A 22,789-nucleotide genomic window follows, 5' to 3' on the forward strand; every position below is an offset into this window, starting at 1 on the left:
GAGTGTGTATGAGAGCGTGTATGAGAGCGTGTGTATGAGAGCGTGTGTATGAGAGCGTGTGTATGAGAGCGTGTATGAGAGCGTGTATGAGAGCGTGTGTATGAGAGCGTGTATGAGAGCGTGTATGAGAGCGTGTATGAGAGCGTGTATGAGAGCGTGTGTATGAGAGCGTGTATGAGAGCGTGTGTATGAGAGCGTGTATGAGAGCGTGTATGAGAGCGTGTGTATGAGAGCGTGTATGAGAGCGTGTGTATGAGAGCGTGTGTATGAGAGCGCGTGTATGAGAGCGTGTGTATGAGAGCGTGTGTATGAGCGCGTGTATGAGCGCGTGTATGAGAGTGTGTATGAGAGCGTGTATGAGAGCGTGTATGAGAGCGTGTGTATGAGAGCGTGTATGAGAGCGTGTGTATGAGAGCGTGTGTATGAGAGCGTGTATGAGAGCGTGTGTATGAGAGCGTGTGTATGAGAGCGTGTGTATGAGAGCGTGTGTATGAGAGCGTGTGTATGAGAGCGTGTATGAGAGCGTGTGTATGAGAGCGTGTGTATGAGAGCGTGTGTATGAGAGCGTGTATGAGCGCGTGTATGAGAGCGTGTGTATGAGAGCGTGTATGAGAGCGTGTATGAGAGCGTGTATGAGAGCGTGTGTATGAGAGCGTGTATGAGAGCGTGTATGAGAGCGTGTATGAGAGCGTGTATGAGAGCGTGTGTATGAGCGCGTGTATGAGAGCGTGTGTATGAGAGCGTGTATGAGAGCGTGTGTATGAGAGCGTGTATGAGAGCGTGTGTATGAGAGCGTGTGTATGAGAGCGTGTATGAGAGCGTGTATGAGAGCGTGTGTATGAGAGCGTGTATGAGAGCGTGTATGAGAGCGTGTATGAGAGCGTGTATGAGAGCGTGTGTATGAGCGCGTGTATGAGAGCGTGTGTATGAGAGCGTGTATGAGAGCGTGTGTATGAGAGCGTGTATGAGAGCGTGTGTATGAGAGCGTGTGTATGAGAGCGTGTGTATGAGAGCGTGTATGAGAGCGTGTATGAGAGCGTGTATGAGAGCGTGTATGAGAGCGTGTATGAGAGCGTGTATGAGCGCGTGTATGAGAGCGTGTATGAGAGCGTGTGTATGAGAGCGTGTATGAGAGCGTGTATGAGAGCGTGTGTATGAGCGTGTGTATGAGAGCGTGTATGAGAGCGTGTATGAGAGCGTGTGTATGAGCGTGTGTATGAGAGCGTGTATGAGAGCGTGTATGAGAGCGTGTGTATGAGTGTGTGTATGAGAGTGTGTATGAGAGTGTGTATGAGAGCGTGTGTATGAGCGTGTGTATGAGAGCGTGTGTATGAGAGCGTGTGTATGAGAGCGTGTGTATGAGAGCGTGTGTATGAGAGCGTGTGTATGAGAGCGTGTATGAGAGCGTGTATCAGAGCGTGTATCAGAGCGTGTGTATGAGAGCGTGTATGAGAGCGTGTATCAGAGCGTGTGTATGAGAGCGTGTGTATGAGAGCGTGTGTATGAGAGCGTGTGTATGAGAGCGTGTATGAGAGCGTGTATGAGAGCGTGTGTATGAGAGCGTGTGTATGAGAGCGTGTGTATGAGAGCGTGTGTATGAGAGCGTGTGTATGAGAGCGTGTGTATGAGAGCGTGTGTATGAGAGCGTGTATGAGAGCGTGTATCAGAGCGTGTGTATGAGAGCGTGTGTATGAGAGCGTGTGTATCAGAGCGTGTGTATGAGAGCGTGTGTATGAGAGCGTGTATCAGAGCGTGTGTATGAGAGCGCGTGTATGAGCGCGTGTATGAGAGCGTGTATGAGAGCGTGTGTATGAGAGCGTGTATGAGAGCGTGTGTATGAGAGCGTGTGTATGAGAGCGTGTGTATGAGAGCGTGTGTATGAGAGCGTGTATGAGAGCGTGTGTATGAGAGCGTGTATGAGAGCGTGTATGAGAGCGTGTGTATGAGAGCGTGTATGAGCGCGTGTGTATGAGAGCGTGTGTATGAGCGCGTGTATGAGAGCGTGTATGAGAGCGTGTGTATGAGAGCGTGTGTATGAGAGCGTGTGTATGAGAGCGTGTATGAGAGCGTGTGTATGAGAGCGTGTGTATGAGAGCGTGTATGAGAGCGCGTGTATGAGAGCGCGTGTATGAGAGCGCGTGTATGAGAGCGCGTGTATGAGAGCGCGTGTATGAGAGCGCGTGTATGAGAGCGCGTGTATGAGAGCGCGTGTATGAGAGCGCGTGTATGAGCGCGTGTATGAGCGCGTGTATGAGAGCGTGTATGAGAGCGTGTGTATGAGAGCGTGTATGAGAGCGTGTGTATGAGAGCGTGTGTATGAGAGCGTGTGTATGAGAGCGTGTGTATGAGAGCGTGTGTATGAGAGCGTGTGTATGAGAGCGTGTGTATGAGAGTGTGTATGAGAGTGTGTATGAGAGTGTGTGTATGAGAGTGTGTATGAGAGTGTGTATGAGAGTGTGTATGAGAGTGTGTATGAGAGTGTGTATGAGAGTGTGTATGAGAGTGTGTATGAGAGTGTGTATGAGAGCGTGTGTATGAGAGCGTGTGTATGAGAGCGTGTGTATGAGAGTGTGTATGAGAGCGTGTGTATGAGAGTGTGTATGAGAGTGTGTATGAGAGCGTGTGTATGAGAGCGTGTGTATGAGAGCGTGTGTATGAGAGCGTGTGTATGAGAGCGTGTGTATGAGAGCGTGTGTATGAGAGCGTGTGTATGAGAGCGTGTATGAGAGCGTGTGTATGAGAGCGTGTATGAGAGCGTGTATGAGAGCGTGTATGAGAGCGTGTGTATGAGAGCGTGTGTATGAGAGCGTGTGTATGAGAGCGTGTGTATGAGAGCGTGTGTATGAGAGCGTGTGTATGAGAGCGTGTGTATGAGAGCGTGTATGAGAGCGTGTATCAGAGCGTGTGTATGAGAGCGTGTGTATGAGAGCGTGTGTATCAGAGCGTGTGTATGAGAGCGTGTGTATGAGAGCGTGTATCAGAGCGTGTGTATGAGAGCGCGTGTATGAGCGCGTGTATGAGAGCGTGTATGAGAGCGTGTGTATGAGAGCGTGTATGAGAGCGTGTGTATGAGAGCGTGTGTATGAGAGCGTGTGTATGAGAGCGTGTGTATGAGAGCGTGTGTATGAGAGCGTGTGTATGAGAGCGTGTATGAGAGCGTGTGTATGAGAGCGTGTATGAGAGCGTGTATGAGAGCGTGTGTATGAGAGCGTGTATGAGCGCGTGTGTATGAGAGCGTGTGTATGAGCGCGTGTATGAGCGCGTGTATGAGAGCGTGTATGAGAGCGTGTGTATGAGAGCGTGTGTATGAGAGCGTGTGTATGAGAGCGTGTGTATGAGAGCGTGTGTATGAGAGCGTGTATGAGAGCGTGTGTATGAGAGCGTGTGTATGAGAGCGTGTATGAGAGCGTGTATGAGAGCGTGTGTATGAGAGCGTGTGTATGAGAGCGTGTATGAGAGCGTGTGTATGAGAGCGTGTGTATGAGAGCGTGTATGAGAGCGTGTGTATGAGAGCGTGTGTATGAGAGCGTGTATGAGAGCGTGTGTATGAGAGCGTGTGTATGAGAGCGTGTGTATGAGAGCGTGTATGAGAGCGTGTGTATGAGAGCGTGTGTATGAGAGCGTGTATGAGAGCGTGTGTATGAGAGCGTGTGTATGAGAGCGTGTATGAGAGCGTGTGTATGAGAGCGTGTGTATGAGAGCGTGTATGAGAGCGTGTGTATGAGAGCGTGTGTATGAGAGCGTGTATGAGAGCGTGTGTATGAGAGCGTGTATCAGAGCGTGTGTATGAGAGCGTGTATGAGAGCGTGTATGAGAGCGTGTATGAGAGCGTGTGTATGAGAGCGTGTATGAGAGCGTGTGTATGAGAGCGTGTATGAGAGCGTGTGTATGAGAGCGTGTGTATGAGAGCGTGTGTATGAGCGCGTGTATGAGCGCGTGTATGAGAGCGTGTATGAGAGCGTGTGTATGAGAGCGTGTGTATGAGAGCGTGTGTATGAGAGCGTGTGTATGAGAGCGTGTGTATGAGAGCGTGTGTATGAGAGCGTGTGTATGAGAGCGTGTGTATGAGAGCGTGTGTATGAGAGCGTGTGTATGAGAGCGTGTGTATGAGAGCGTGTGTATGAGAGCGTGTGTATGAGAGCGTGTATGAGAGCGTGTGTATGAGAGCGTGTGTATGAGAGCGTGTGTATGAGAGCGTGTGTATGAGAGCGTGTATGAGAGCGTGTATGAGCGTGTATGGCGTGTGAGCGTGTATGAGCGTGTATGAAGCGTGTATGAGGCGTGTATGAGCGTGTATGAAGCGTGTGTATGGCGTGTATGAAGCGTGTATGAGGCGTGTGTATGAAGCGTGTGTATGGCGTGTATGGCGTGTGTATGAAGCGTGTGTATGAGCGTGTATGAAGCGTGTATGAGCGTGTATGGCGTGTATGAAGCGTGTATGGCGTGTGTATGAGCGTGTATGGCGTGTATGAAGCGTGTATGAGGCGTGTATGAGCGTGTATGGCGTGTGTATGAGGCGTGTATGAGGCGTGTATGAGCGTGTGTATGAGGCGTGTATGAGGCGTGTATGAAGCGTGTATGAAGCGTGTATGAGAGCGTGTATGAGCGTGTGTATGAGGCGTGTATGAGCGTGTGTATGAAGCGTGTATGAGGCGTGTATGAGCGTGTATGAAGCGTGTATGGCGTGTGTATGAGCGTGTATGAGCGTGTATGAAGCGTGTGTATGAAGCGTGTATGAAGCGTGTGTGAAGGCGTGTATGGCGTGTATGAAGCGTGTATGAGGCGTGTGTATGGCGTGTATGGGCGTGTGTGTATGAAGCGTGTGTATGAAGCGTGTATGAAGCGTGTATGAGCGTGTGTATGAGCGTGTATGAGCGTGTGTATGAAGCGTGTATGAAGCGTGTGTATGAGCGTGTATGGCGTGTATGGCGTGTGTATAGGCGTGTGTATGGCAAGCGTGTGAGCGTGTATGAAAGCGTGTATGGCGTGTATGAGCGTGTGTATGAGCGTGTATGAAGCGTGTATGAGAGCGTGTATGGCGTGTATGAAGCGTGTATGAGCGTGTGAGCGTGTATGAGAGCGTGTATGGCGTGTATGAGCGTGTGTATGAGCGTGTATGAGGCGTGTGTATGAAGCGTGTATGAGGCGTGTATGAGCGTGTATGAGCGTGTATGAGGCGTGTATGAAGCGTGAGCGTGTATGAGGCGTGTAGGCGTGTATGAGAGCGTGTATGAAGGCGTGTGTATGAGCGTGTATGGCGTGTATGAGAGCGTGTATGAAGCGTGTATGAGGCGTGTATGAGAGCGTGTATGAGCGCGTGTATGAGCGTGTATGGCGTGTGAAGGCGTGTATGAGGCGTGTATGAAGCGTGTGTATGGCGTGTATGAGCGTGTATGGCGTGAGCGTGTATGAAGCGTGTATGAAGCGTGTATGAGCGTGTGAGGCGTGTATGAAGCGTGTATGAGAGCGCGTGTATGAGGCGTGTATGAGGCGTGTATGAGCGGCGTGTATGAGCGTGTATGAAGCGTGTATGGCGTGTATGAGCGTGTATGAGGCGTGTGAGGCGTGTGTATGAAGCGTGTATGGCGTGTATGAGCGTGTGGCGTGTATGAAGCGTGTGTATGAGCGTGAAGCGTGTGTATGAGGCGTGTATGAGCGTGTATGAAGCGTGTGTATGAAGCGTGTGTATGGCGTGTGTATGAAGCGTGTATGAGCGTGTATGAGCGTGTATGAGCGTGTATGAGGCGTGTGTATGAAGCGTGTATGAGGCGTGTATGGCGTGTATGAGAAGCGTGTATGAAGCGCGTGTATGAGGCGTGTGAAGCGTGTATGGCGTGTATGGCGTGTGTATGAAAGCGTGTGAGGCGTGTATGAGCGTGTGTATGAGAGGCGTGTATGAGCGTGTGTATGGCGCGTGTATGGCGTGTATGAAGCGTGTATGAGCGTGTATGAAGCGTGTATGAGCGTGTATGAGGCGTGTATGAGGCGTGTGTATGAGCGTGTATGGCGTGTATGAAGCGTGCGTGTATGAGCGTGTATGAGGCGTGTGTATGAAGCGTGTGTATGAGGCGTGTATGAGCGTGTATGGCGTGAAGCGTGTGTATGAGGCGTGTATGAGAGCGTGTATGGCGTGTATGAGGCGTGTATGAAGCGTGTATGAGCGTGTATGAGGCGTGTGTATGAGGCGTGTATGAGCGTGTATGAGCGTGTATGAAGCGTGTATGGCGTGTGTATGAGAGCGTGTATGGCGTGTATGAGCGTGTGTATGAAGCGTGTATGAAGCGTGTATGAGCGTGTATGAGCGTGTATGGCGTGTATGAAGCGTGTATGAGCGTGTATGAAGCGTGTATGAGAGCGTGTATGAGCGTGTATGAAGCGTGTATGAGAGCGTGTATGAGCGTGTGAGAAGCGTGTATGGCGTGTATGAGCGTGTATGGCGTGTATGAGCGTGTGTATGAAGCGTGTATGAGGCGTGTAAGGCGTGTGTATGAGCGTGTGTATGAGCGTGTATGAGAGCGTGTATGAGAGCGTGTATGAGCGTGTATGAGGCGTGTATGAGCGCGTGTATGAAGCGTGTATGAAGCGCGTGTATGAAGCGTGTATGAGCGTGTGTATGGCGTGTATGAGCGTGTGTATGAGCGTGTATGAAGCGTGTATGAGCGTGTATGAAGCGTGTGTATGAAGCGCGTGTAAAGGCGTGTATGAGCGTGTGTATGAGCGTGTGTATGAGGCGTGTGTATGAGCGCGTGTATGAGGCGTGTATGAAGCGTGTGTATGAGCGTGTATGAAGCGTGTATGAGGCGTGTGTATGAGCGCGTGTGTATGGCGTGTATGAAGCGTGTATGAGCGTGTAAAGGCGTGTAGGCGTGTATGAGCGTGTGTATGAGCGCGTGTATGAAGCGTGTATGAGCGCGTATGAAAGGCGTGTATGAGAGCGTGTATGAGGCGTGTATGAGGCGTGTATGAGAGCGTGTATGGCGTGTGTATGAAGCGTGTATGAAGGCGTGTATGAAGCGTGTATGAGGCGTGTATGAGCGTGTATGAAGCGTGTATGAAGCGTGTATGAGGCGTGTATGAGAGCGTGTGTATGAAGCGTGTATGAAGCGTGTATGAAGCGTGTATGAGGCGTGTATGAGCGTGTATGAAGCGTGTATGAGCGCGTGTATGGCGTGTGTATGAAGCGCGTGTATGAGAGCGTGTATGAGCGTGTGTATGAAGCGTGTATGAGAAGCGTGTGTATGAAGCGTGTATGAGCGTGTGTATGAAGCGTGTATGAGGCGTGTGTATGAGCGTGTAGAGCGTGTGTATGAGGCGTGTGTATGAGCGCGTGTGTATGAGGCGTGTATGAGCGTGTATGAGGCGTGTGTATGAGCGTGTAGGCGTGTATGAGCGTGTGTATGAGCGTGTGTATGAGCGTGTATGAGCGTGTGTATGAGCGTGTGAGGCGTGTATGAAGCGTGTATGAGCGTGTATGGCGTGTGTATGAGAGCGTGTATGAGAGCGTGTATGAGAGCGTGTGTATGAGAGTGTGTATGAGAGCGTGTGTATGAGAGCGTGTATGAGAGCGTGTGTATGAGAGCGTGTGTATGAGAGCGTGTGTATGAGAGCGTGTATGAGAGCGTGTATGAGAGCGTGTGTATGAGAGTGTGTATGAGAGCGTGTGTATGAGAGCGTGTATGAGAGCGTGTATGAGAGCGTGTATGAGAGCGTGTGTATGAGAGCGTGTATGAGAGCGTGTATGAGAGCGTGTATGAGAGCGTGTATGAGAGCGTGTATGAGAGCGTGTATGAGAGCGTGTGTATGAGAGTGTGTATGAGAGCGTGTGTATGAGAGCGTGTATGAGAGCGTGTATGAGAGCGTGTGTATGAGAGTGTGTATGAGAGCGTGTGTATGAGAGCGTGTATGAGAGCGTGTATGAGAGCGTGTGTATGAGAGTGTGTATGAGAGCGTGTGTATGAGAGTGTGTATGAGAGCGTGTATGAGAGCGTGTGTATGAGAGCGTGTATGAGAGCGTGTATGAGAGCGTGTATGAGAGCGTGTATGAGAGCGTGTATGAGAGCGTGTATGAGAGCGTGTATGAGAGCGTGTATGAGAGCGTGTGTATGAGAGCGTGTATGAGAGCGTGTATGAGAGCGTGTATGAGAGCGTGTATGAGAGCGTGTATGAGAGCGTGTATGAGAGCGTGTATGAGAGCGTGTGTATGAGAGTGTGTATGAGAGCGTGTGTATGAGAGCGTGTATGAGAGCGTGTATGAGAGCGTGTATGAGAGCGTGTATGAGAGCGTGTATGAGAGCGTGTATGAGAGCGTGTATGAGAGCGTGTATGAGAGCGTGTATGAGAGCGTGTATGAGAGCGTGTGTATGAGAGTGTGTATGAGAGCGTGTGTATGAGAGCGTGTATGAGAGCGTGTATGAGAGCGTGTGTATGAGAGCGTGTATGAGAGCGTGTATGAGAGCGTGTATGAGAGCGTGTATGAGAGCGTGTGTATGAGAGTGTGTATGAGAGCGTGTGTATGAGAGCGTGTGTATGAGAGCGTGTATGAGAGCGTGTATGAGAGCGTGTGTATGAGAGTGTGTATGAGAGCGTGTGTATGAGAGCGTGTGTATGAGAGCGTGTGTATGAGAGCGTGTATGAGAGCGTGTGTATGAGAGCGTGTATGAGAGCGTGTGTATGAGAGCGTGTGTATGAGAGCGTGTATGAGAGCGTGTATGAGAGTGTGTATGAGAGCGTGTATGAGAGCGTGTGTATGAGCGTGTGTATGAGAGTGTGTATGAGAGCATGTGTATGAGAGTGTGTATGAGAGCGTGTATGAGAGCATGTGTATGAGAGCGTGTGTATGAGAGCGCGTGTATGAGAGCGTGTATGAGAGCATGTGTATGAGAGCGTGTATGAGCGCGTATATGAGCGTGTGTATGAGAGTGTGTATGAGAGCGTGTGTATGAGAGCGTGTGTATGAGAGCGTGTGTATGAGAGCGTGTGTATGAGAGCGTGTATGAGAGCGTGTATGAGAGCGTGTGTATGAGAGTGTGTATGAGAGCGTGTGTATGAGAGCGTGTATGAGAGTGTGTATGAGAGCGTGTGTATGAGAGCGTGTATGAGAGCGTGTATGAGAGCGTGTATGAGAGCGTGTGTATGAGAGCGTGTATGAGAGCGTGTATGAGAGCGTGTATGAGAGCGTGTATGAGAGCGTGTGTATGAGAGCGTGTATGAGAGCGTGTATGAGAGCGTGTATGAGAGCGTGTATGAGAGCGTGTGTATGAGAGTGTGTATGAGAGCGTGTGTATGAGAGCGTGTATGAGAGCGTGTATGAGAGCGTGTGTATGAGAGCGTGTATGAGAGCGTGTATGAGAGCGTGTATGAGAGCGTGTATGAGAGCGTGTGTGAGAGCGTGTATGAGAGCGTGTGTATGAGAGCGTGTATGAGAGCGTGTATGAGAGCGTGTATGAGAGCGTGTGTATGAGAGCGTGTATGAGAGCGTGTATGAGAGCGTGTATGAGAGCGTGTATGAGAGCGTGTGTATGAGAGTGTGTATGAGAGCGTGTGTATGAGAGCGTGTATGAGAGTGTGTATGAGAGCGTGTGTATGAGAGCGTGTATGAGAGCGTGTATGAGAGCGTGTATGAGAGCGTGTGTATGAGAGTGTGTATGAGAGCGTGTGTATGAGAGCGTGTATGAGAGCGTGTATGAGAGCGTGTGTATGAGAGCGTGTATGAGAGCGTGTATGCGAGCGTGTATGAGAGCGTGTATGAGAGCGTGTATGAGAGCGCGTGTATGAGAGCGCGTGTATGAGAGCGCGTGTATGAAAGCGTGTATGAGCGCGTGTATGAGCGCGTGTATGAGAGCGCGTGTATGAGAGCGTGTATGAGAGCGTGTATGAGAGCGTGTGTATGAGAGCGTGTGTATGAGAGCGTGTGTATGAGAGCGTGTGTATGAGAGCGTGTGTATGAGAGCGTGTGTATGAGAGCGTGTATGAGAGCGTGTGTATGAGAGCGTGTATGAGAGCGTGTGTATGAGAGCGTGTATGAGAGCGTGTGTATGAGAGCGCGTGTATGAGAGCGCGTGTATGAGAGCGTGTATGAGAGCGTGTGTATGAGAGCGTGTGTATGAGAGCGTGTGTATGAGAGCGTGTGTATGAGAGCGTGTGTATGAGAGCGTGTATGAGAGCGTGTATGAGAGCGTGTGTATGAGAGCGTGTGTATGAGAGTGTGTATGAGAGCGTGTGTATGAGAGCGTGTATGAGAGCGTGTATGAGAGCGTGTGTATGAGAGCGTGTGTATGAGAGCGTGTATGAGAGCGTGTGTATGAGAGCGTGTATGAGAGCGTGTATGAGAGCGTGTATGAGAGCGTGTGTATGAGAGCGCGTGTATGAGAGCGTGTGTATGAGAGCGCGTGTATGAGAGCGCGTGTATGAGAGCGCGTGTATGAGAGCGCGTGTATGAGAGCGCGTGTATGAGAGCGCGTGTATGAAAGCGTGTATGAGAGCGTGTGTATGAGAGCGTGTATGAGAGCGTGTATGAGAGCGTGTGTATGAGAGCGTGTGTATGAGAGCGCGTGTATGAGAGCGCGTGTATGAGAGCGCGTGTATGAGCGCGTGTATGAGAGCGTGTGTATGAGAGCGTGTATGAGAGCGTGTATGAGAGCGTGTATGAGAGCGTGTATGAGAGCGTGTGTATGAGAGCGTGTGTATGAGAGCGTGTGTATGAGAGCGTGTGTATGAGAGCGTGTGTATGAGAGCGTGTGTATGAGAGCGTGTGTATGAGAGCGTGTATGAGAGCGTGTATGAGAGCGTGTGTATGAGAGCGTGTATGAGAGCGTGTATGAGAGCGCGTGTATGAGAGCGCGTGTATGAGAGCGTGTGTATGAGAGCGTGTGTATGAGAGCGTGTGTATGAGAGCGTGTGTATGAGAGCGTGTATGAGAGCGTGTATGAGAGCGTGTGTATGAGAGCGTGTGTATGAGAGCGTGTGTATGAGAGCGTGTGTATGAGAGCGTGTGTATGAGAGCGTGTATGAGAGCGTGTGTATGAGAGCGTGTATGAGAGCGTGTATGAGAGCGTGTATGAGAGCGTGTATGAGAGCGTGTATGAGAGCGTGTATGAGAGCGTGTATGAGAGCGTGTGTATGAGAGCGTGTATGAGAGCGTGTATGAGAGCGTGTATGAGAGCGTGTATGAGAGCGTGTATGAGAGCGTGTGTATGAGAGTGTGTATGAGAGCGTGTGTATGAGAGCGTGTATGAGAGTGTGTATGAGAGCGTGTGTATGAGAGCGTGTATGAGAGCGTGTATGAGAGCGTGTATGAGAGCGTGTATGAGAGCGTGTATGAGAGCGTGTATGAGAGCGTGTGTATGAGAGCGTGTGTATGAGAGCGTGTGTATGAGAGCGTGTGTATGAGAGCGTGTATGAGAGCGTGTGTATGAGAGCGTGTATGAGAGCGTGTGTATGAGAGCGTGTGTATGAGAGCGTGTGTATGAGAGCGTGTGTATGAGAGCGTGTGTATGAGAGCGTGTGTATGAGAGCGTGTGTATGAGAGCGTGTGTATGAGAGCGTGTGTATGAGAGCGTGTGTATGAGAGCGTGTATGAGAGCGTGTGTATGAGAGCGTGTGTATGAGAGCGTGTGTATGAGAGCGTGTATGAGAGTGTGTATGAGAGCGTGTGTATGAGAGCGTGTATGAGAGCGTGTGTATGAGAGTGTGTATGAGAGCGTGTGTATGAGAGCGTGTATGAGAGCGTGTGTATGAGAGCGTGTGTATGAGAGCGTGTATGAGAGCGTGTGTATGAGAGCGTGTGTATGAGAGCGTGTGTATGAGAGCGTGTATGAGAGTGTGTATGAGAGCGTGTGTATGAGAGCGTGTATGAGAGCGTGTGTATGAGAGCGTGTGTATGAGAGCGTGTGTATGAGAGCGTGTGTATGAGAGCGTGTATGAGAGCGTGTATGAGAGCGTGTATGAGAGCGTGTGTATGAGAGCGTGTGTATGAGAGCGTGTATGAGAGCGTGTGTATGAGAGCGTGTGTATGAGAGCGTGTGTATGAGAGCGTGTGTATGAGAGCGTGTGTATGAGAGCGTGTGTATGAGAGCGTGTATGAGAGCGTGTGTATGAGAGCGTGTGTATGAGAGCGTGTATGAGAGCGTGTATGAGAGCGTGTATGAGAGCGTGTGTATGAGAGCGTGTATGAGAGCGTGTATGAGAGCGTGTATGAGAGCGTGTATGAGAGCGTGTATGAGAGCGTGTATGAGAGCGTGTGTATGAGAGTGTGTATGAGAGCGTGTGTATGAGAGCGTGTATGAGAGCGTGTATGAGAGCGTGTATGAGAGCGTGTATGAGAGCGTGTATGAGAGCGTGTATGAGAGCGTGTATGAGAGCGTGTATGAGAGCGTGTGTATGAGAGTGTGTATGAGAGCGTGTGTATGAGAGCGTGTAGGAGAGTGTGTATGAGAGCGTGTGTATGAGAGCGTGTATGAGAGCGTGTATGAGAGCGTGTATGAGAGCGTGTATGAGAGCGTGTGTATGAGAGTGTGTATGAGAGCGTGTGTATGAGAGCGTGTATGAGAGCGTGTATGAGAGCGTGTGTATGAGAGCGTGTGTATGAGAGCGTGTGTATGAGAGCGTGTGTATGAGAGCGTGTGTATGAGAGCGTGTGTATGAGAGCGTGTGTATGAGAGCGTGTGTATGAGAGCGTGTGTATGAGAGCGTGTATGAGAGCGTGTGTATGAGAGCGTGTGTATGAGAGCGTGTATGAGAGTGTGTATGAGAGCGTGTGTATGAGAGCGTGTATGAGAGCGTGTGTCTGAGAGTGTGTATGAGAGCGTGTGTATGAGAGCGTGTATGAGAGCGTGTATGAGAGCGTGTGTATGAGAGCGTGTGTATGAGAGCGTGTGTATGAGAGCGTGTATGAGAGTGTGTATGAGAGCGTGTGTATGAGAGCGTGTATGAGAGCGTGTATGAGAGCGTGTATGAGAGCGTGTATGAGAGCGTGTGTATGAGAGTGTGTATGAGAGCGTGTGTATGAGAGCGTGTATGAGAGTGTGTATGAGAGCGTGTGTATGAGAGCGTGTATGAGAGCGTGTATGAGAGCGTGTATGAGAGCGTGTGTATGAGAGCGTGTATGAGAGCGTGTATGAGAGCGTGTATGAGAGCGTGTATGAGAGCGTGTGTATGAGAGCGTGTGTATGAGAGCGTGTGTATGAGAGCGTGTGTATGAGAGCGTGTATGAGAGCGTGTGTATGAGAGCGTGTATGAGAGCGTGTGTATGAGAGCGTGTATGAGAGTGTGTATGAGAGCGTGTGTATGAGAGCGTGTGTATGAGAGCGTGTGTATGAGAGCGTGTATGAGAGCGTGTGTATGAGAGCGTGTATGAGAGCGTGTATGAGAGCGTGTATGAGAGCGTGTATGAGAGCGTGTGTGAGAGCGTGTATGAGAGCGTGTGTATGAGAGCGTGTATGAGAGCGTGTATGAGAGCGTGTATGAGAGCGTGTGTATGAGAGCGTGTATGAGAGCGTGTATGAGAGCGTGTATGAGAGCGTGTATGAGAGCGTGTGTATGAGAGTGTGTATGAGAGCGTGTGTATGAGAGCGTGTGTATGAGAGCGTGTATGAGAGCGTGTATGAGAGCGTGTATGAGAGCGTGTATGAGAGCGTGTGTATGAGAGTGTGTATGAGAGCGTGTGTATGAGAGCGTGTATGAGAGCGTGTATGAGAGCGTGTGTATGAGAGCGTGTATGAGAGCGTGTATGCGAGCGTGTATGAGAGCGTGTATGAGAGCGTGTATGAGAGCGTGTGTATGAGAGCGTGTATGAGAGCGTGTGTATGAGAGCGTGTATGAGAGCGTGTATGAGAGCGTGTATGAGAGCGTGTGTATGAGAGCGTGTGTATGAGAGCGTGTGTATGAGAGCGTGTGTATGAGAGCGTGTGTATGAGAGCGTGTGTATGAGAGCGTGTGTATGAGAGCGTGTGTATGAGAGCGTGTGTATGAGAGCGTGTATGAGAGCGTGTGTATGAGAGCGTGTGTATGAGAGCGTGTGTATGAGAGCGTGTATGAGAGTGTGTATGAGAGCGTGTGTATGAGAGCGTGTATGAGAGCGTGTGTATGAGAGTGTGTGTATGAGAGCGTGTGTATGAGAGCGTGTGTATGAGAGCGTGTGTATGAGAGCGTGTATGAGAGCGTGTATGAGAGTGTGTATGAGAGCGTGTGTATGAGAGCGTGTATGAGAGCGTGTATGAGAGCGTGTATGAGAGCGTGTATGAGAGCGTGTGTATGAGAGCGTGTATGAGAGCGTGTATGAGAGCGTGTATGAGAGCGTGTGTATGAGAGTGTGTATGAGAGCGTGTGTATGAGAGCGTGTATGAGAGCGTGTATGAGCGCGTGTATGAGCGCGTGTATGAGAGCGTGTATGAGAGCGCGTGTATGAGAGCGTGTATGAAAGCGTGTATGAGCGCGTGTATGAGAGCGTGTATGAGAGCGTGTATGAGAGCGTGTATGAGAGCGTGTATGAGAGCGTGTATGAGCGCGTGTATGAGCGCGTGTATGAGAGCGTGTATGAGAGCGTGTATGAGAGCGTGTGTATGAGAGCGTGTATGAGAGCGTGTATGAGAGCGTGTGTATGAGCGCGTGTATGAGCGCGTGTATGAGAGCGTGTATGAGCGCGTGTATGAGCGCGTGTATGAGCGCGTGTATGAGAGCGTGTATGAGAGCGTGTATGAGCGCGTGTATGAGAGCGTGTATGAGAGCGTGTGTATGAGAGCGTGTATGAGAGCGTGTGTATGAGAGCGCGTGTATGAGAGCGTGTGTATGAGAGCGTGTATGAGCGCGTGTATGAGCGCGTGTATGAGAGCGTGTATGAGAGCGTGTATGAGAGCGTGTATGAGAGCGTGTATGAGAGCGTGTGTATGAGAGCGTGTATGAGAGCGTGTATGAGCGCGTGTATGAGCGCGTGTATGAGAGCGTGTATGAGAGCGCGTGTATGAGAGCGCGTGTATGAGAGCGCGTGTATGAGAGCGCGTGTATGAGAGCGTGTATGAGAGCGTGTGTATGAGAGCGTGTGTATGAGAGCGTGTGTATGAGAGCGTGTATGAGAGCGTGTATGAGAGCGTGTATGAGCGCGTGTATGAGCGCGTGTATGAGAGCGTGTATGAGAGCGTGTATGAGAGCGTGTATGAGAGCGTGTATGAGCGCGTGTATGAGAGCGTGTATGAGCGCGTGTATGAGAGCGTGTATGAGAGCGTGTATGAGAGCGTGTATGAGAGCGTGTGTATGAGAGCGTGTATGAGAGCGTGTATGAGAGCGTGTGTATGAGAGCGTGTATGAGAGCGTGTATGAGAGCGTGTGTATGAGAGCGTGTATGAGCGCGTGTATGAGAGCGTGTATGAGCGCGTGTATGAGAGCGTGTATGAGAGCGTGTATGAGCGCGTGTATGAGCGCGTGTATGAGAGCGTGTATGAGAGCGTGTATGAGAGCGTGTGTATGAGAGCGCGTGTATGAGAGCGCGTGTATGAGAGTGTGTATGAGAGCGTGTGTATGAGAGCGTGTATGAGAGCGTGTATGAGAGCGTGTGTATGAGAGCGTGTATGAGAGCGTGTATGAGCGCGTGTATGAGAGCGTGTATGAGAGCGTGTATGAGAGCGTGTATGAGAGCGTGTATGAGAGCGTGTATGAGAGCGTGTATGAGAGCGTGTATGAGAGCGTGTATGAGCGCGTGTATGAGAGCGTGTATGAGAGCGCGTGTATGAGAGCGTGTATGAGAGCGTGTATGAGCGCGTGTATGAGAGCGTGTATGAGAGCGTGTGTATGAGAGCGTGTATGAGCGCGTGTATGAGAGCGTGTATGAGAGCGCGTGTATGAGAGCGTGTATGAGAGCGTGTATGAGCGCGTGTATGAGCGTGTGTATGAGAGCGTGTATGAGAGCGTGTGTATGAGAGCGTGTGTATGAGAGCGTGTATGAGAGCGTGTATGAGAGCGTGTATGAGAGCGTGTATGAGAGCGTGTGTATGAGAGCGTGTATGAGAGCGTGTATGAGAGCGTGTATGAGAGCGTGTATGAGAGTGTGTATGAGAGCGTGTGTATGAGAGCGTGTATGAGAGCGTGTATGAGAGCGTGTATGAGAGCGTGTATGAGCGCGTGTATGAGAGCGTGTATGAGAGCGTGTATGAGAGCGTGTATGAGAGCGTGTGTATGAGAGCGTGTATGAGAGCGTGTATGAGAGCGTGTGTATGAGCGCGTGTATGAGAGCGTGTATGAGAGCGTGTATGAGAGCGTGTATGAGAGCGTGTATGAGAGCGTGTATGAGAGCGTGTATGAGAGCGTGTATGAGAGCGTGTATGAGCGCGTGTATGAGCGCGTGTATGAGAGCGTGTATGAGAGCGTGTGTATGAGAGCGTGTGTATGAGAGCGCGTGTATGAGAGCGCGTGTATGAGAGCGTGTATGAGAGCGTGTGTATGAGAGCGTGTATGAGAGCGTGTATGAGAGCGTGTGTATGAGAGCGTGTATGAGAGCGTGTATGAGCGCGTGTATGAGCGCGTGTATGAGAGCGTGTATGAGAGCGTGTATGAGAGCGTGTATGAGAGCGTGTGTATGAGAGCGCGTGTATGAGAGCGCGTGTATGAGAGCGTGTATGAGAGCGTGTGTATGAGAGCGTGTATGAGAGCGTGTATGAGAGCGTGTGTATGAGAGCGTGTATGAGAGCGTGTATGAGCGCGTGTATGAGAGCGTGTATGAGAGCGTGTATGAGAGCGTGTATGAGAGCGTGTATGAGAGCGTGTATGAGAGCGTGTATGAGAGCGTGTATGAGCGCGTGTATGAGCGCGTGTATGAGAGCGTGTATGAGAGCGTGTATGAGAGCGTGTATGAGAGCGTGTGTATGAGAGTGTGTATGAGAGCGTGTGTATGAGAGCGTGTGTATGAGCGCGTGTATGAGCGCGTGTATGAGAGCGTGTATGAGCGCGTGTATGAGCGCGTGTATGAGAGCGTGTATGAGCGCGTGTATGAGAGCGTGTATGAGAGCGTGTATGAGAGCGTGTATGAGAGCGTGTATGAGAGCGTGTATGAGAGCGTGTATGAGCGCGTGTATGAGCGCGTGTATGAGAGCGTGTATGAGCGCGTGTATGAGAGCGTGTATGAGAGCGTGTATGAGCGCGTGTATGAGCGCGTGTATGAGAGCGTGTATGAGAGCGTGTATGAGAGCGCGTGTATGAGAGCGCGTGTATGAGAGCGCGTGTATGAGAGCGCGTGTATGAGAGCGTGTATGAGAGCGTGTGTATGAGAGCGTGTATGAGAGCGTGTATGAGCGCGTGTATGAGCGCGTGTATGAGAGCGTGTATGAGAGCGCGTGTATGAGAGCGCGTGTATGAGAGCGCGTGTATGAGAGCGCGTGTATGAGAGCGCGTGTATGAGAGCGCGTGTATGAGAGCGCGTATGAGAGCGCGTATGAGAGCGTGTGTATGAGAGCGTGTGTATGAGAGTGTGTATGAGAGCGTGTGTATGAGAGCGTGTGTATGAGAGCGTGTATGAGAGCGTGTGTATGAGAGCGTGTATGAGAGCGTGTATGAGAGCGTGTATGAGAGCGTGTGTATGAGAGCGTGTGTATGAGAGCGTGTGTATGAGAGCGTGTGTATGAGAGCGTGTGTATGAGAGCGTGTGTATGAGAGCGTGTATGAGAGCGTGTGTATGAGAGCGTGTATGAGAGCGCGTGTATGAGAGCGCGTGTATGAGAGCGCGTGTATGAAAGCGTGTATGAGCGCGTGTATGAGCGCGTGTATGAGAGCGCGTGTATGAGAGCGTGTATGAGAGCGTGTATGAGAGCGTGTGTATGAGAGCGTGTGTATGAGAGCGTGTGTATGAGAGCGTGTGTATGAGAGCGTGTGTATGAGAGCGTGTGTATGAGAGCGTGTGTATGAGAGCGTGTATGAGAGCGTGTGTATGAGAGCGTGTATGAGAGCGTGTGTATGAGAGCGTGTATGAGAGCGTGTGTATGAGAGCGCGTGTATGAGAGCGCGTGTATGAGAGCGTGTATGAGAGCGTGTGTATGAGAGCGTGTGTATGAGAGCGTGTGTATGAGAGCGTGTGTATGAGAGCGTGTGTATGAGAGCGTGTGTATGAGAGCGTGTATGAGAGCGTGTATGAGAGCGTGTGTATGAGAGCGTGTGTATGAGAGCGTGTGTATGAGAGCGTGTGTATGAGAGCGTGTGTATGAGAGCGTGTGTATGAGAGTGTGTATGAGAGCGTGTGTATGAGAGCGTGTGTATGAGAGCGTGTGTATGAGAGCGTGTGTATGAGAGCGTGTATGAGAGCGTGTGTATGAGAGCGTGTATGAGAGCGTGTATGAGAGCGTGTATGAGAGCGTGTGTATGAGAGCGCGTGTATGAGAGCGTGTGTATGAGAGCGCGTGTATGAGAGCGCGTGTATGAGAGCGCGTGTATGAGAGCGTGTATGAGAGCGTGTATGAGAGCGTGTATGAGAGCGTGTGTATGAGAGCGTGTATGAGAGCGTGTATGAGCGCGTGTATGAGCGCGTGTATGAGAGCGTGTATGAGAGCGCGTGTATGAGAGCGCGTGTATGAGAGCGCGTGTATGAGAGCGCGTATGAGAGCGCGTATGAGAGCGTGTGTATGAGAGCGTGTATGAGAGCGTGTGTATGAGAGCGTGTGTATGAGAGCGTGTATGAGAGCGTGTATGATCACGATCGTGCACGATCCTGACCAGGATGAAGTTATGAGACACGTAGACGTGTGTGTAATTGTGTGTGTTTGCGTGTTAGCGTGCTGAGCGGAGGGAGGCGGTACGTAAACATGTCCAGAGCAGAATCTCAGAGCACAACCGGCTGCTGCACATCAACACCTCAGTCACACTGGAACAAAGCTCTTCTTCTTCTCCAGAGCAGCTTTCTAGCTGCAGCGCTCCTTCAGAAAGCAGTAAGTGTGCTCATCAGTGTTAATTAAAAACATCTCCATGTTTCAACAACACCTTCTGTATACTTCTGTGTATGAGGTTTTGTATGGAGCCTGATCTTTCTTCTTCTTGTTTCTTTATCTGTTTTTTTCAAAGTCACAGTTAATGGTTCATATTTGATAATCATGATGATGATGATGATGATGATGATGTTTCCTCTCAGCTAAAGTTCGTTTCCGCCTTCCTGGTGCCTCTCCGTTTTCCACCCTGACGTGTAAAGGAAGCCCGTCTCGATCCCACCGTCTCCGCTCCAAGCGCAGCCTTCTGCGTCTGCAGACCAGGGAGAAAGAGTCTGATACTGAAGAGAGTCAAGAAAAGATGAGGGAGGGAATGGAGGAGAGGTGGAGGGACGAGCGCAGAGAGATGGAGGGAGAGCGTGAGTGGACCAGTGAGGAAAAGAAGGATGTGGAGAAAGGACAGGCTGAAGAGGAAAGAAAACAGGAGGAGGAGGAGGAGAGAAGAGAGCAGGCAGAAATGATGAAGGATGTTTTGGAAAAAAATGAAGAAAATCTGACACCAGAAAATCACCAATCAGCAGCCGAGAGTTCTTCTGTCAACCAGTCACCTCTAACGAAGCTGTTAGAAATCCATGACCCTCCTGCAGGTCAGTCAGCTTTCAGAAACTCCCCATCGACCTCCAGTGATAATTCTGTCCCATCTAATGAAATGTCCGGTCAGTCCTGCTCCATTAACAACGCAGAGAAAAGCTCAGATTTTTTAACGTCCTGTACTTTAATTGAAGGTTTGCCATTTCCTGTTGAGTATTACGTTCGTACCACCAGGAGAATGGCGTCGGCTCACAGCTCTGTGGATCTGGACGCAGTGATCCAGAGCCAGCTCTCCAATGGGCGGGGAAGACGAAGGGCAAGCAGAGGTCGCGTTACCTCGCAGCCTTCATCCCAAAAACTTCCTGAAAAAAGTAGCAGTAGAAGATGTGGTCAAAGAGGATGGCAGGGACGCAGGAGGACACGTGAGTCTGATTCGTCCGGTCAGTCCGAATCCCTCGACCAGTCCCCCTGTTCTCTTCCACAGGAAGAGTCTGAGCCAACCCCATCACCCAATCCTAGCTCAGACCCTCAGCTTCACCTCAGCTGTGAGCTCTCCACTGATCCACACGTCTATCCTATTTTCAGGAGGAGGTGTGGACGGGCCAGCGTGTCCCGTTCTCGGATTTCTACAAGAATTAAAGGTAACTTCTTATTAAGATTTTAATTAAATAAAAATAGAAGATAGATGATGTGATCAAAATATCATATAAAGATAGTCAAAGATGTTTCACAACATGTACTGGTGTTTTTACATCATTAATTGTGTGTGTATCGCTAACGTGTGTGTAAGTTAGTGTTTGTCTGCTTTATTTCCAGGTTCCTCTCAGCTTCTGCCTTCATTAACATCTCTCACTCAGGCTTTGAGAACAAAGGATTTCCGAAACCTCAGCGGTCTGCTAACGATACTGGACGTGCAGGACTTTCACCTACCTGATGACGAGTTCGGTCAGCTGAAACTGGAGCGGCTCTGCTCATCCTGCCCTAACTTGGACTCGCTCTCATGCAGCTCGCGGTTCAGAAAGAGCAGGAGTACAAACAGTCCAGAAGGTGGACAGGTAGAAAATAAGAAGGTTGTTCTGAACTCATTACCACATGCTGCTTCTTTGGAAAGTCTTCTTCCTTTGACGTGTCCTGCACAGACACAGGTGGAGGTGGAGAACACTGACCAATCAGAGTGTGAGGTCACAAGCCAAGCTCTCGATAAGATGCAGGAGCCTGTACACAGATCTATCACAAACCAAACAGAAGTACAGCAGAACGGAGAAGCTGTGAAACACACACCGCTAATCACATCAAATGATCCTCACACACCCTCTGCTAGCAGGAGTTTAATGCTAAACCTTAGCATGTCCTTGACCTCACACACCCAGATCGATCACAATTCCTCTCTCATCACACTGGGGGCGACCCCGAACCTGTTTACCGTATCTCCTTCCTCACAGCTCACACCTTTCCTCTCCATGCCTGATCAGGGTGTTGCTTCAGAACAATCTCAGGTGGAAATGAATAATGGGACACCTGAAAACTTTAGCAAAGAAGCTACAAACCTTTTAACAAGCCCTAGGGTGCAGACACAGGGGCGAGAGGTCTCTGAGCATACTTACAGCAAGAGTTGTCACTCCAATGGCCCTGAAATGGAGGATGAAGCACCTGAACCAGCAATGAACGCTGAAGTGGAGATACAAGGGTGTGGCATTACTGATGAAAGAGGAGCGATGGAGGTGAATATCAGCCCACAAGAAAAAAATACAGAAATCCCCATACTGACAAACGACGTCCTGATTTTCTCAGAAAGCGAGAGCCAGCGTCATTCTCAAAATGAGCCTGAGAAGACTTCAGACACTGAGGACTCCATCTCTGGACTGGATTTTCATTCCCAAACCCTGACAAGCAGAAACTCACCACGTGGAGATATTAGCAACGGGTTAAACGTCGAGACCTCGGCACTTACGGGTGTCTCAGCCAAGCAGAGACAAGATAGTGAAGCTGCTCTATCTTTGAATTTAGTTCAAACCAGTCAAACACACAGAGATGCTCAGAGTCAACATGTGGAGCTCCTTTCCCGTGGATCTCTCCAGAAAACTCATACGCTGAAGGTAGTGAAGTCTTTAGTAGTGTGTGTTATCTAGTGGCTGAAGATTAAAGGAGAACTCCACCCTTTATATATATTCTACTTACATTCTGTAATCATTAGGAAATAATAATAAACAGCTGGATAAAATAAAAAGTGTTATTTGTCTCCCTCTGCAGGCACTGGACGGAGGGTGTGTGTTGGACGTGTGTTTAGTGCGGTGGCCTTCTGAGGACTGGTGTGTGTGTGTGGCTGGAGAGTGGAGTGTGTGTGTTTGGAAGCAGAACCCAGGAGACCAGCAGTGGAAACTTCTGTACACTTGGACCTTTACACAAGTATAAAACACACACACACACACACTTTTGATCTGTAATGTCAGTAGTAATGGTCATTTCTCAAAACATTGCTTTAATGTGTCTGTATTTAATTCATTAATTTGTTTTGGAGTTAAATAATAGATTTGATATAAAGTCACTTATTTTTGGAGAAAACTCCACCGTGTCTGATCTCTGAATGTGTTTGTGTGCAGTCAGTGATCTCTCTTCAGGGGATTCCTGACTCTTCTGCTCTGCTGTGTGTGTGTCTGGGGAGGCTGGAGATCACAGAAGCAAGGTAACACACACACACACACACACACATAGCTATACATGCATGTAGACAGACCAGAAGTTGATAAAGAGATTCACACACATGCAGACAGACAGATTTGTAAATAGAGACAAATACACATGCACACGGGCAGACAGACAGGCAGGCAGACAGACAGACAGGCAGGCAGACAGACAGACAGGTATGTAAATACAGACAGATACACATGCACACGGGCAGACAGACAGACAGGCAGGCAGACAGACAGACAGGTATGTAAATACAGACAGATACACATGCACACGGGCAGACAGACAGACAGGCAGGCAGACAGACAGACAGGTATGTAAATACAGACAGATACACATGCACACGGGCAGACAGACAGACAGACAGACAAACAGACAGACAGGTATGTAAATACAGACAGATACACATGCACACGGGCAGACAGACAGGCAGACAGACAGACAGACAGGTATGTAAATACAGACAGATACACATGCACACGGGCAGACAGACAGACAGACAGACAGGTATGTAAATACAGACAGATACACATGCACACGGGCAGACAGACAGACAGACAGACAGGTGTGTAAATACAGACAGATACACATGCACACGGGCAGACAGACAGACAGGT

At 49.9% G+C, this 22,789-nt stretch overlaps 1 protein-coding gene across 2 annotated transcripts in view; it reads left to right on the plus strand.

The window, feature by feature from the left end:
• palb2 (partner and localizer of BRCA2) overlaps positions 1-22,789 on the plus strand; it is a 44,680-nt gene that overhangs the window by 12,559 nt on the left and 9,332 nt on the right. The window contains exons 4-8 of one of the 2 annotated variants that reach the window (XM_058379972.1): positions 18,746-18,899; positions 19,100-20,125; positions 20,301-21,580; positions 21,735-21,890; positions 22,085-22,167. In XM_058379972.1, coding sequence (XP_058235955.1) covers positions 18,746-18,899; positions 19,100-20,125; positions 20,301-21,580; positions 21,735-21,890; positions 22,085-22,167 — 2,699 coding nt within the window. The remainder of the gene's footprint in view (positions 1-18,745; positions 18,900-19,099; positions 20,126-20,300; positions 21,581-21,734; positions 21,891-22,084; positions 22,168-22,789) is intronic. The other variant, XM_058379973.1, reaches the window with a different exon arrangement.

This window comes from Hemibagrus wyckioides, linkage group LG26 (assembly GCF_019097595.1).
Source record: "Hemibagrus wyckioides isolate EC202008001 linkage group LG26, SWU_Hwy_1.0, whole genome shotgun sequence".
In the NCBI taxonomy this organism is placed as follows: Eukaryota; Metazoa; Chordata; class Actinopteri; order Siluriformes; family Bagridae; genus Hemibagrus; species Hemibagrus wyckioides.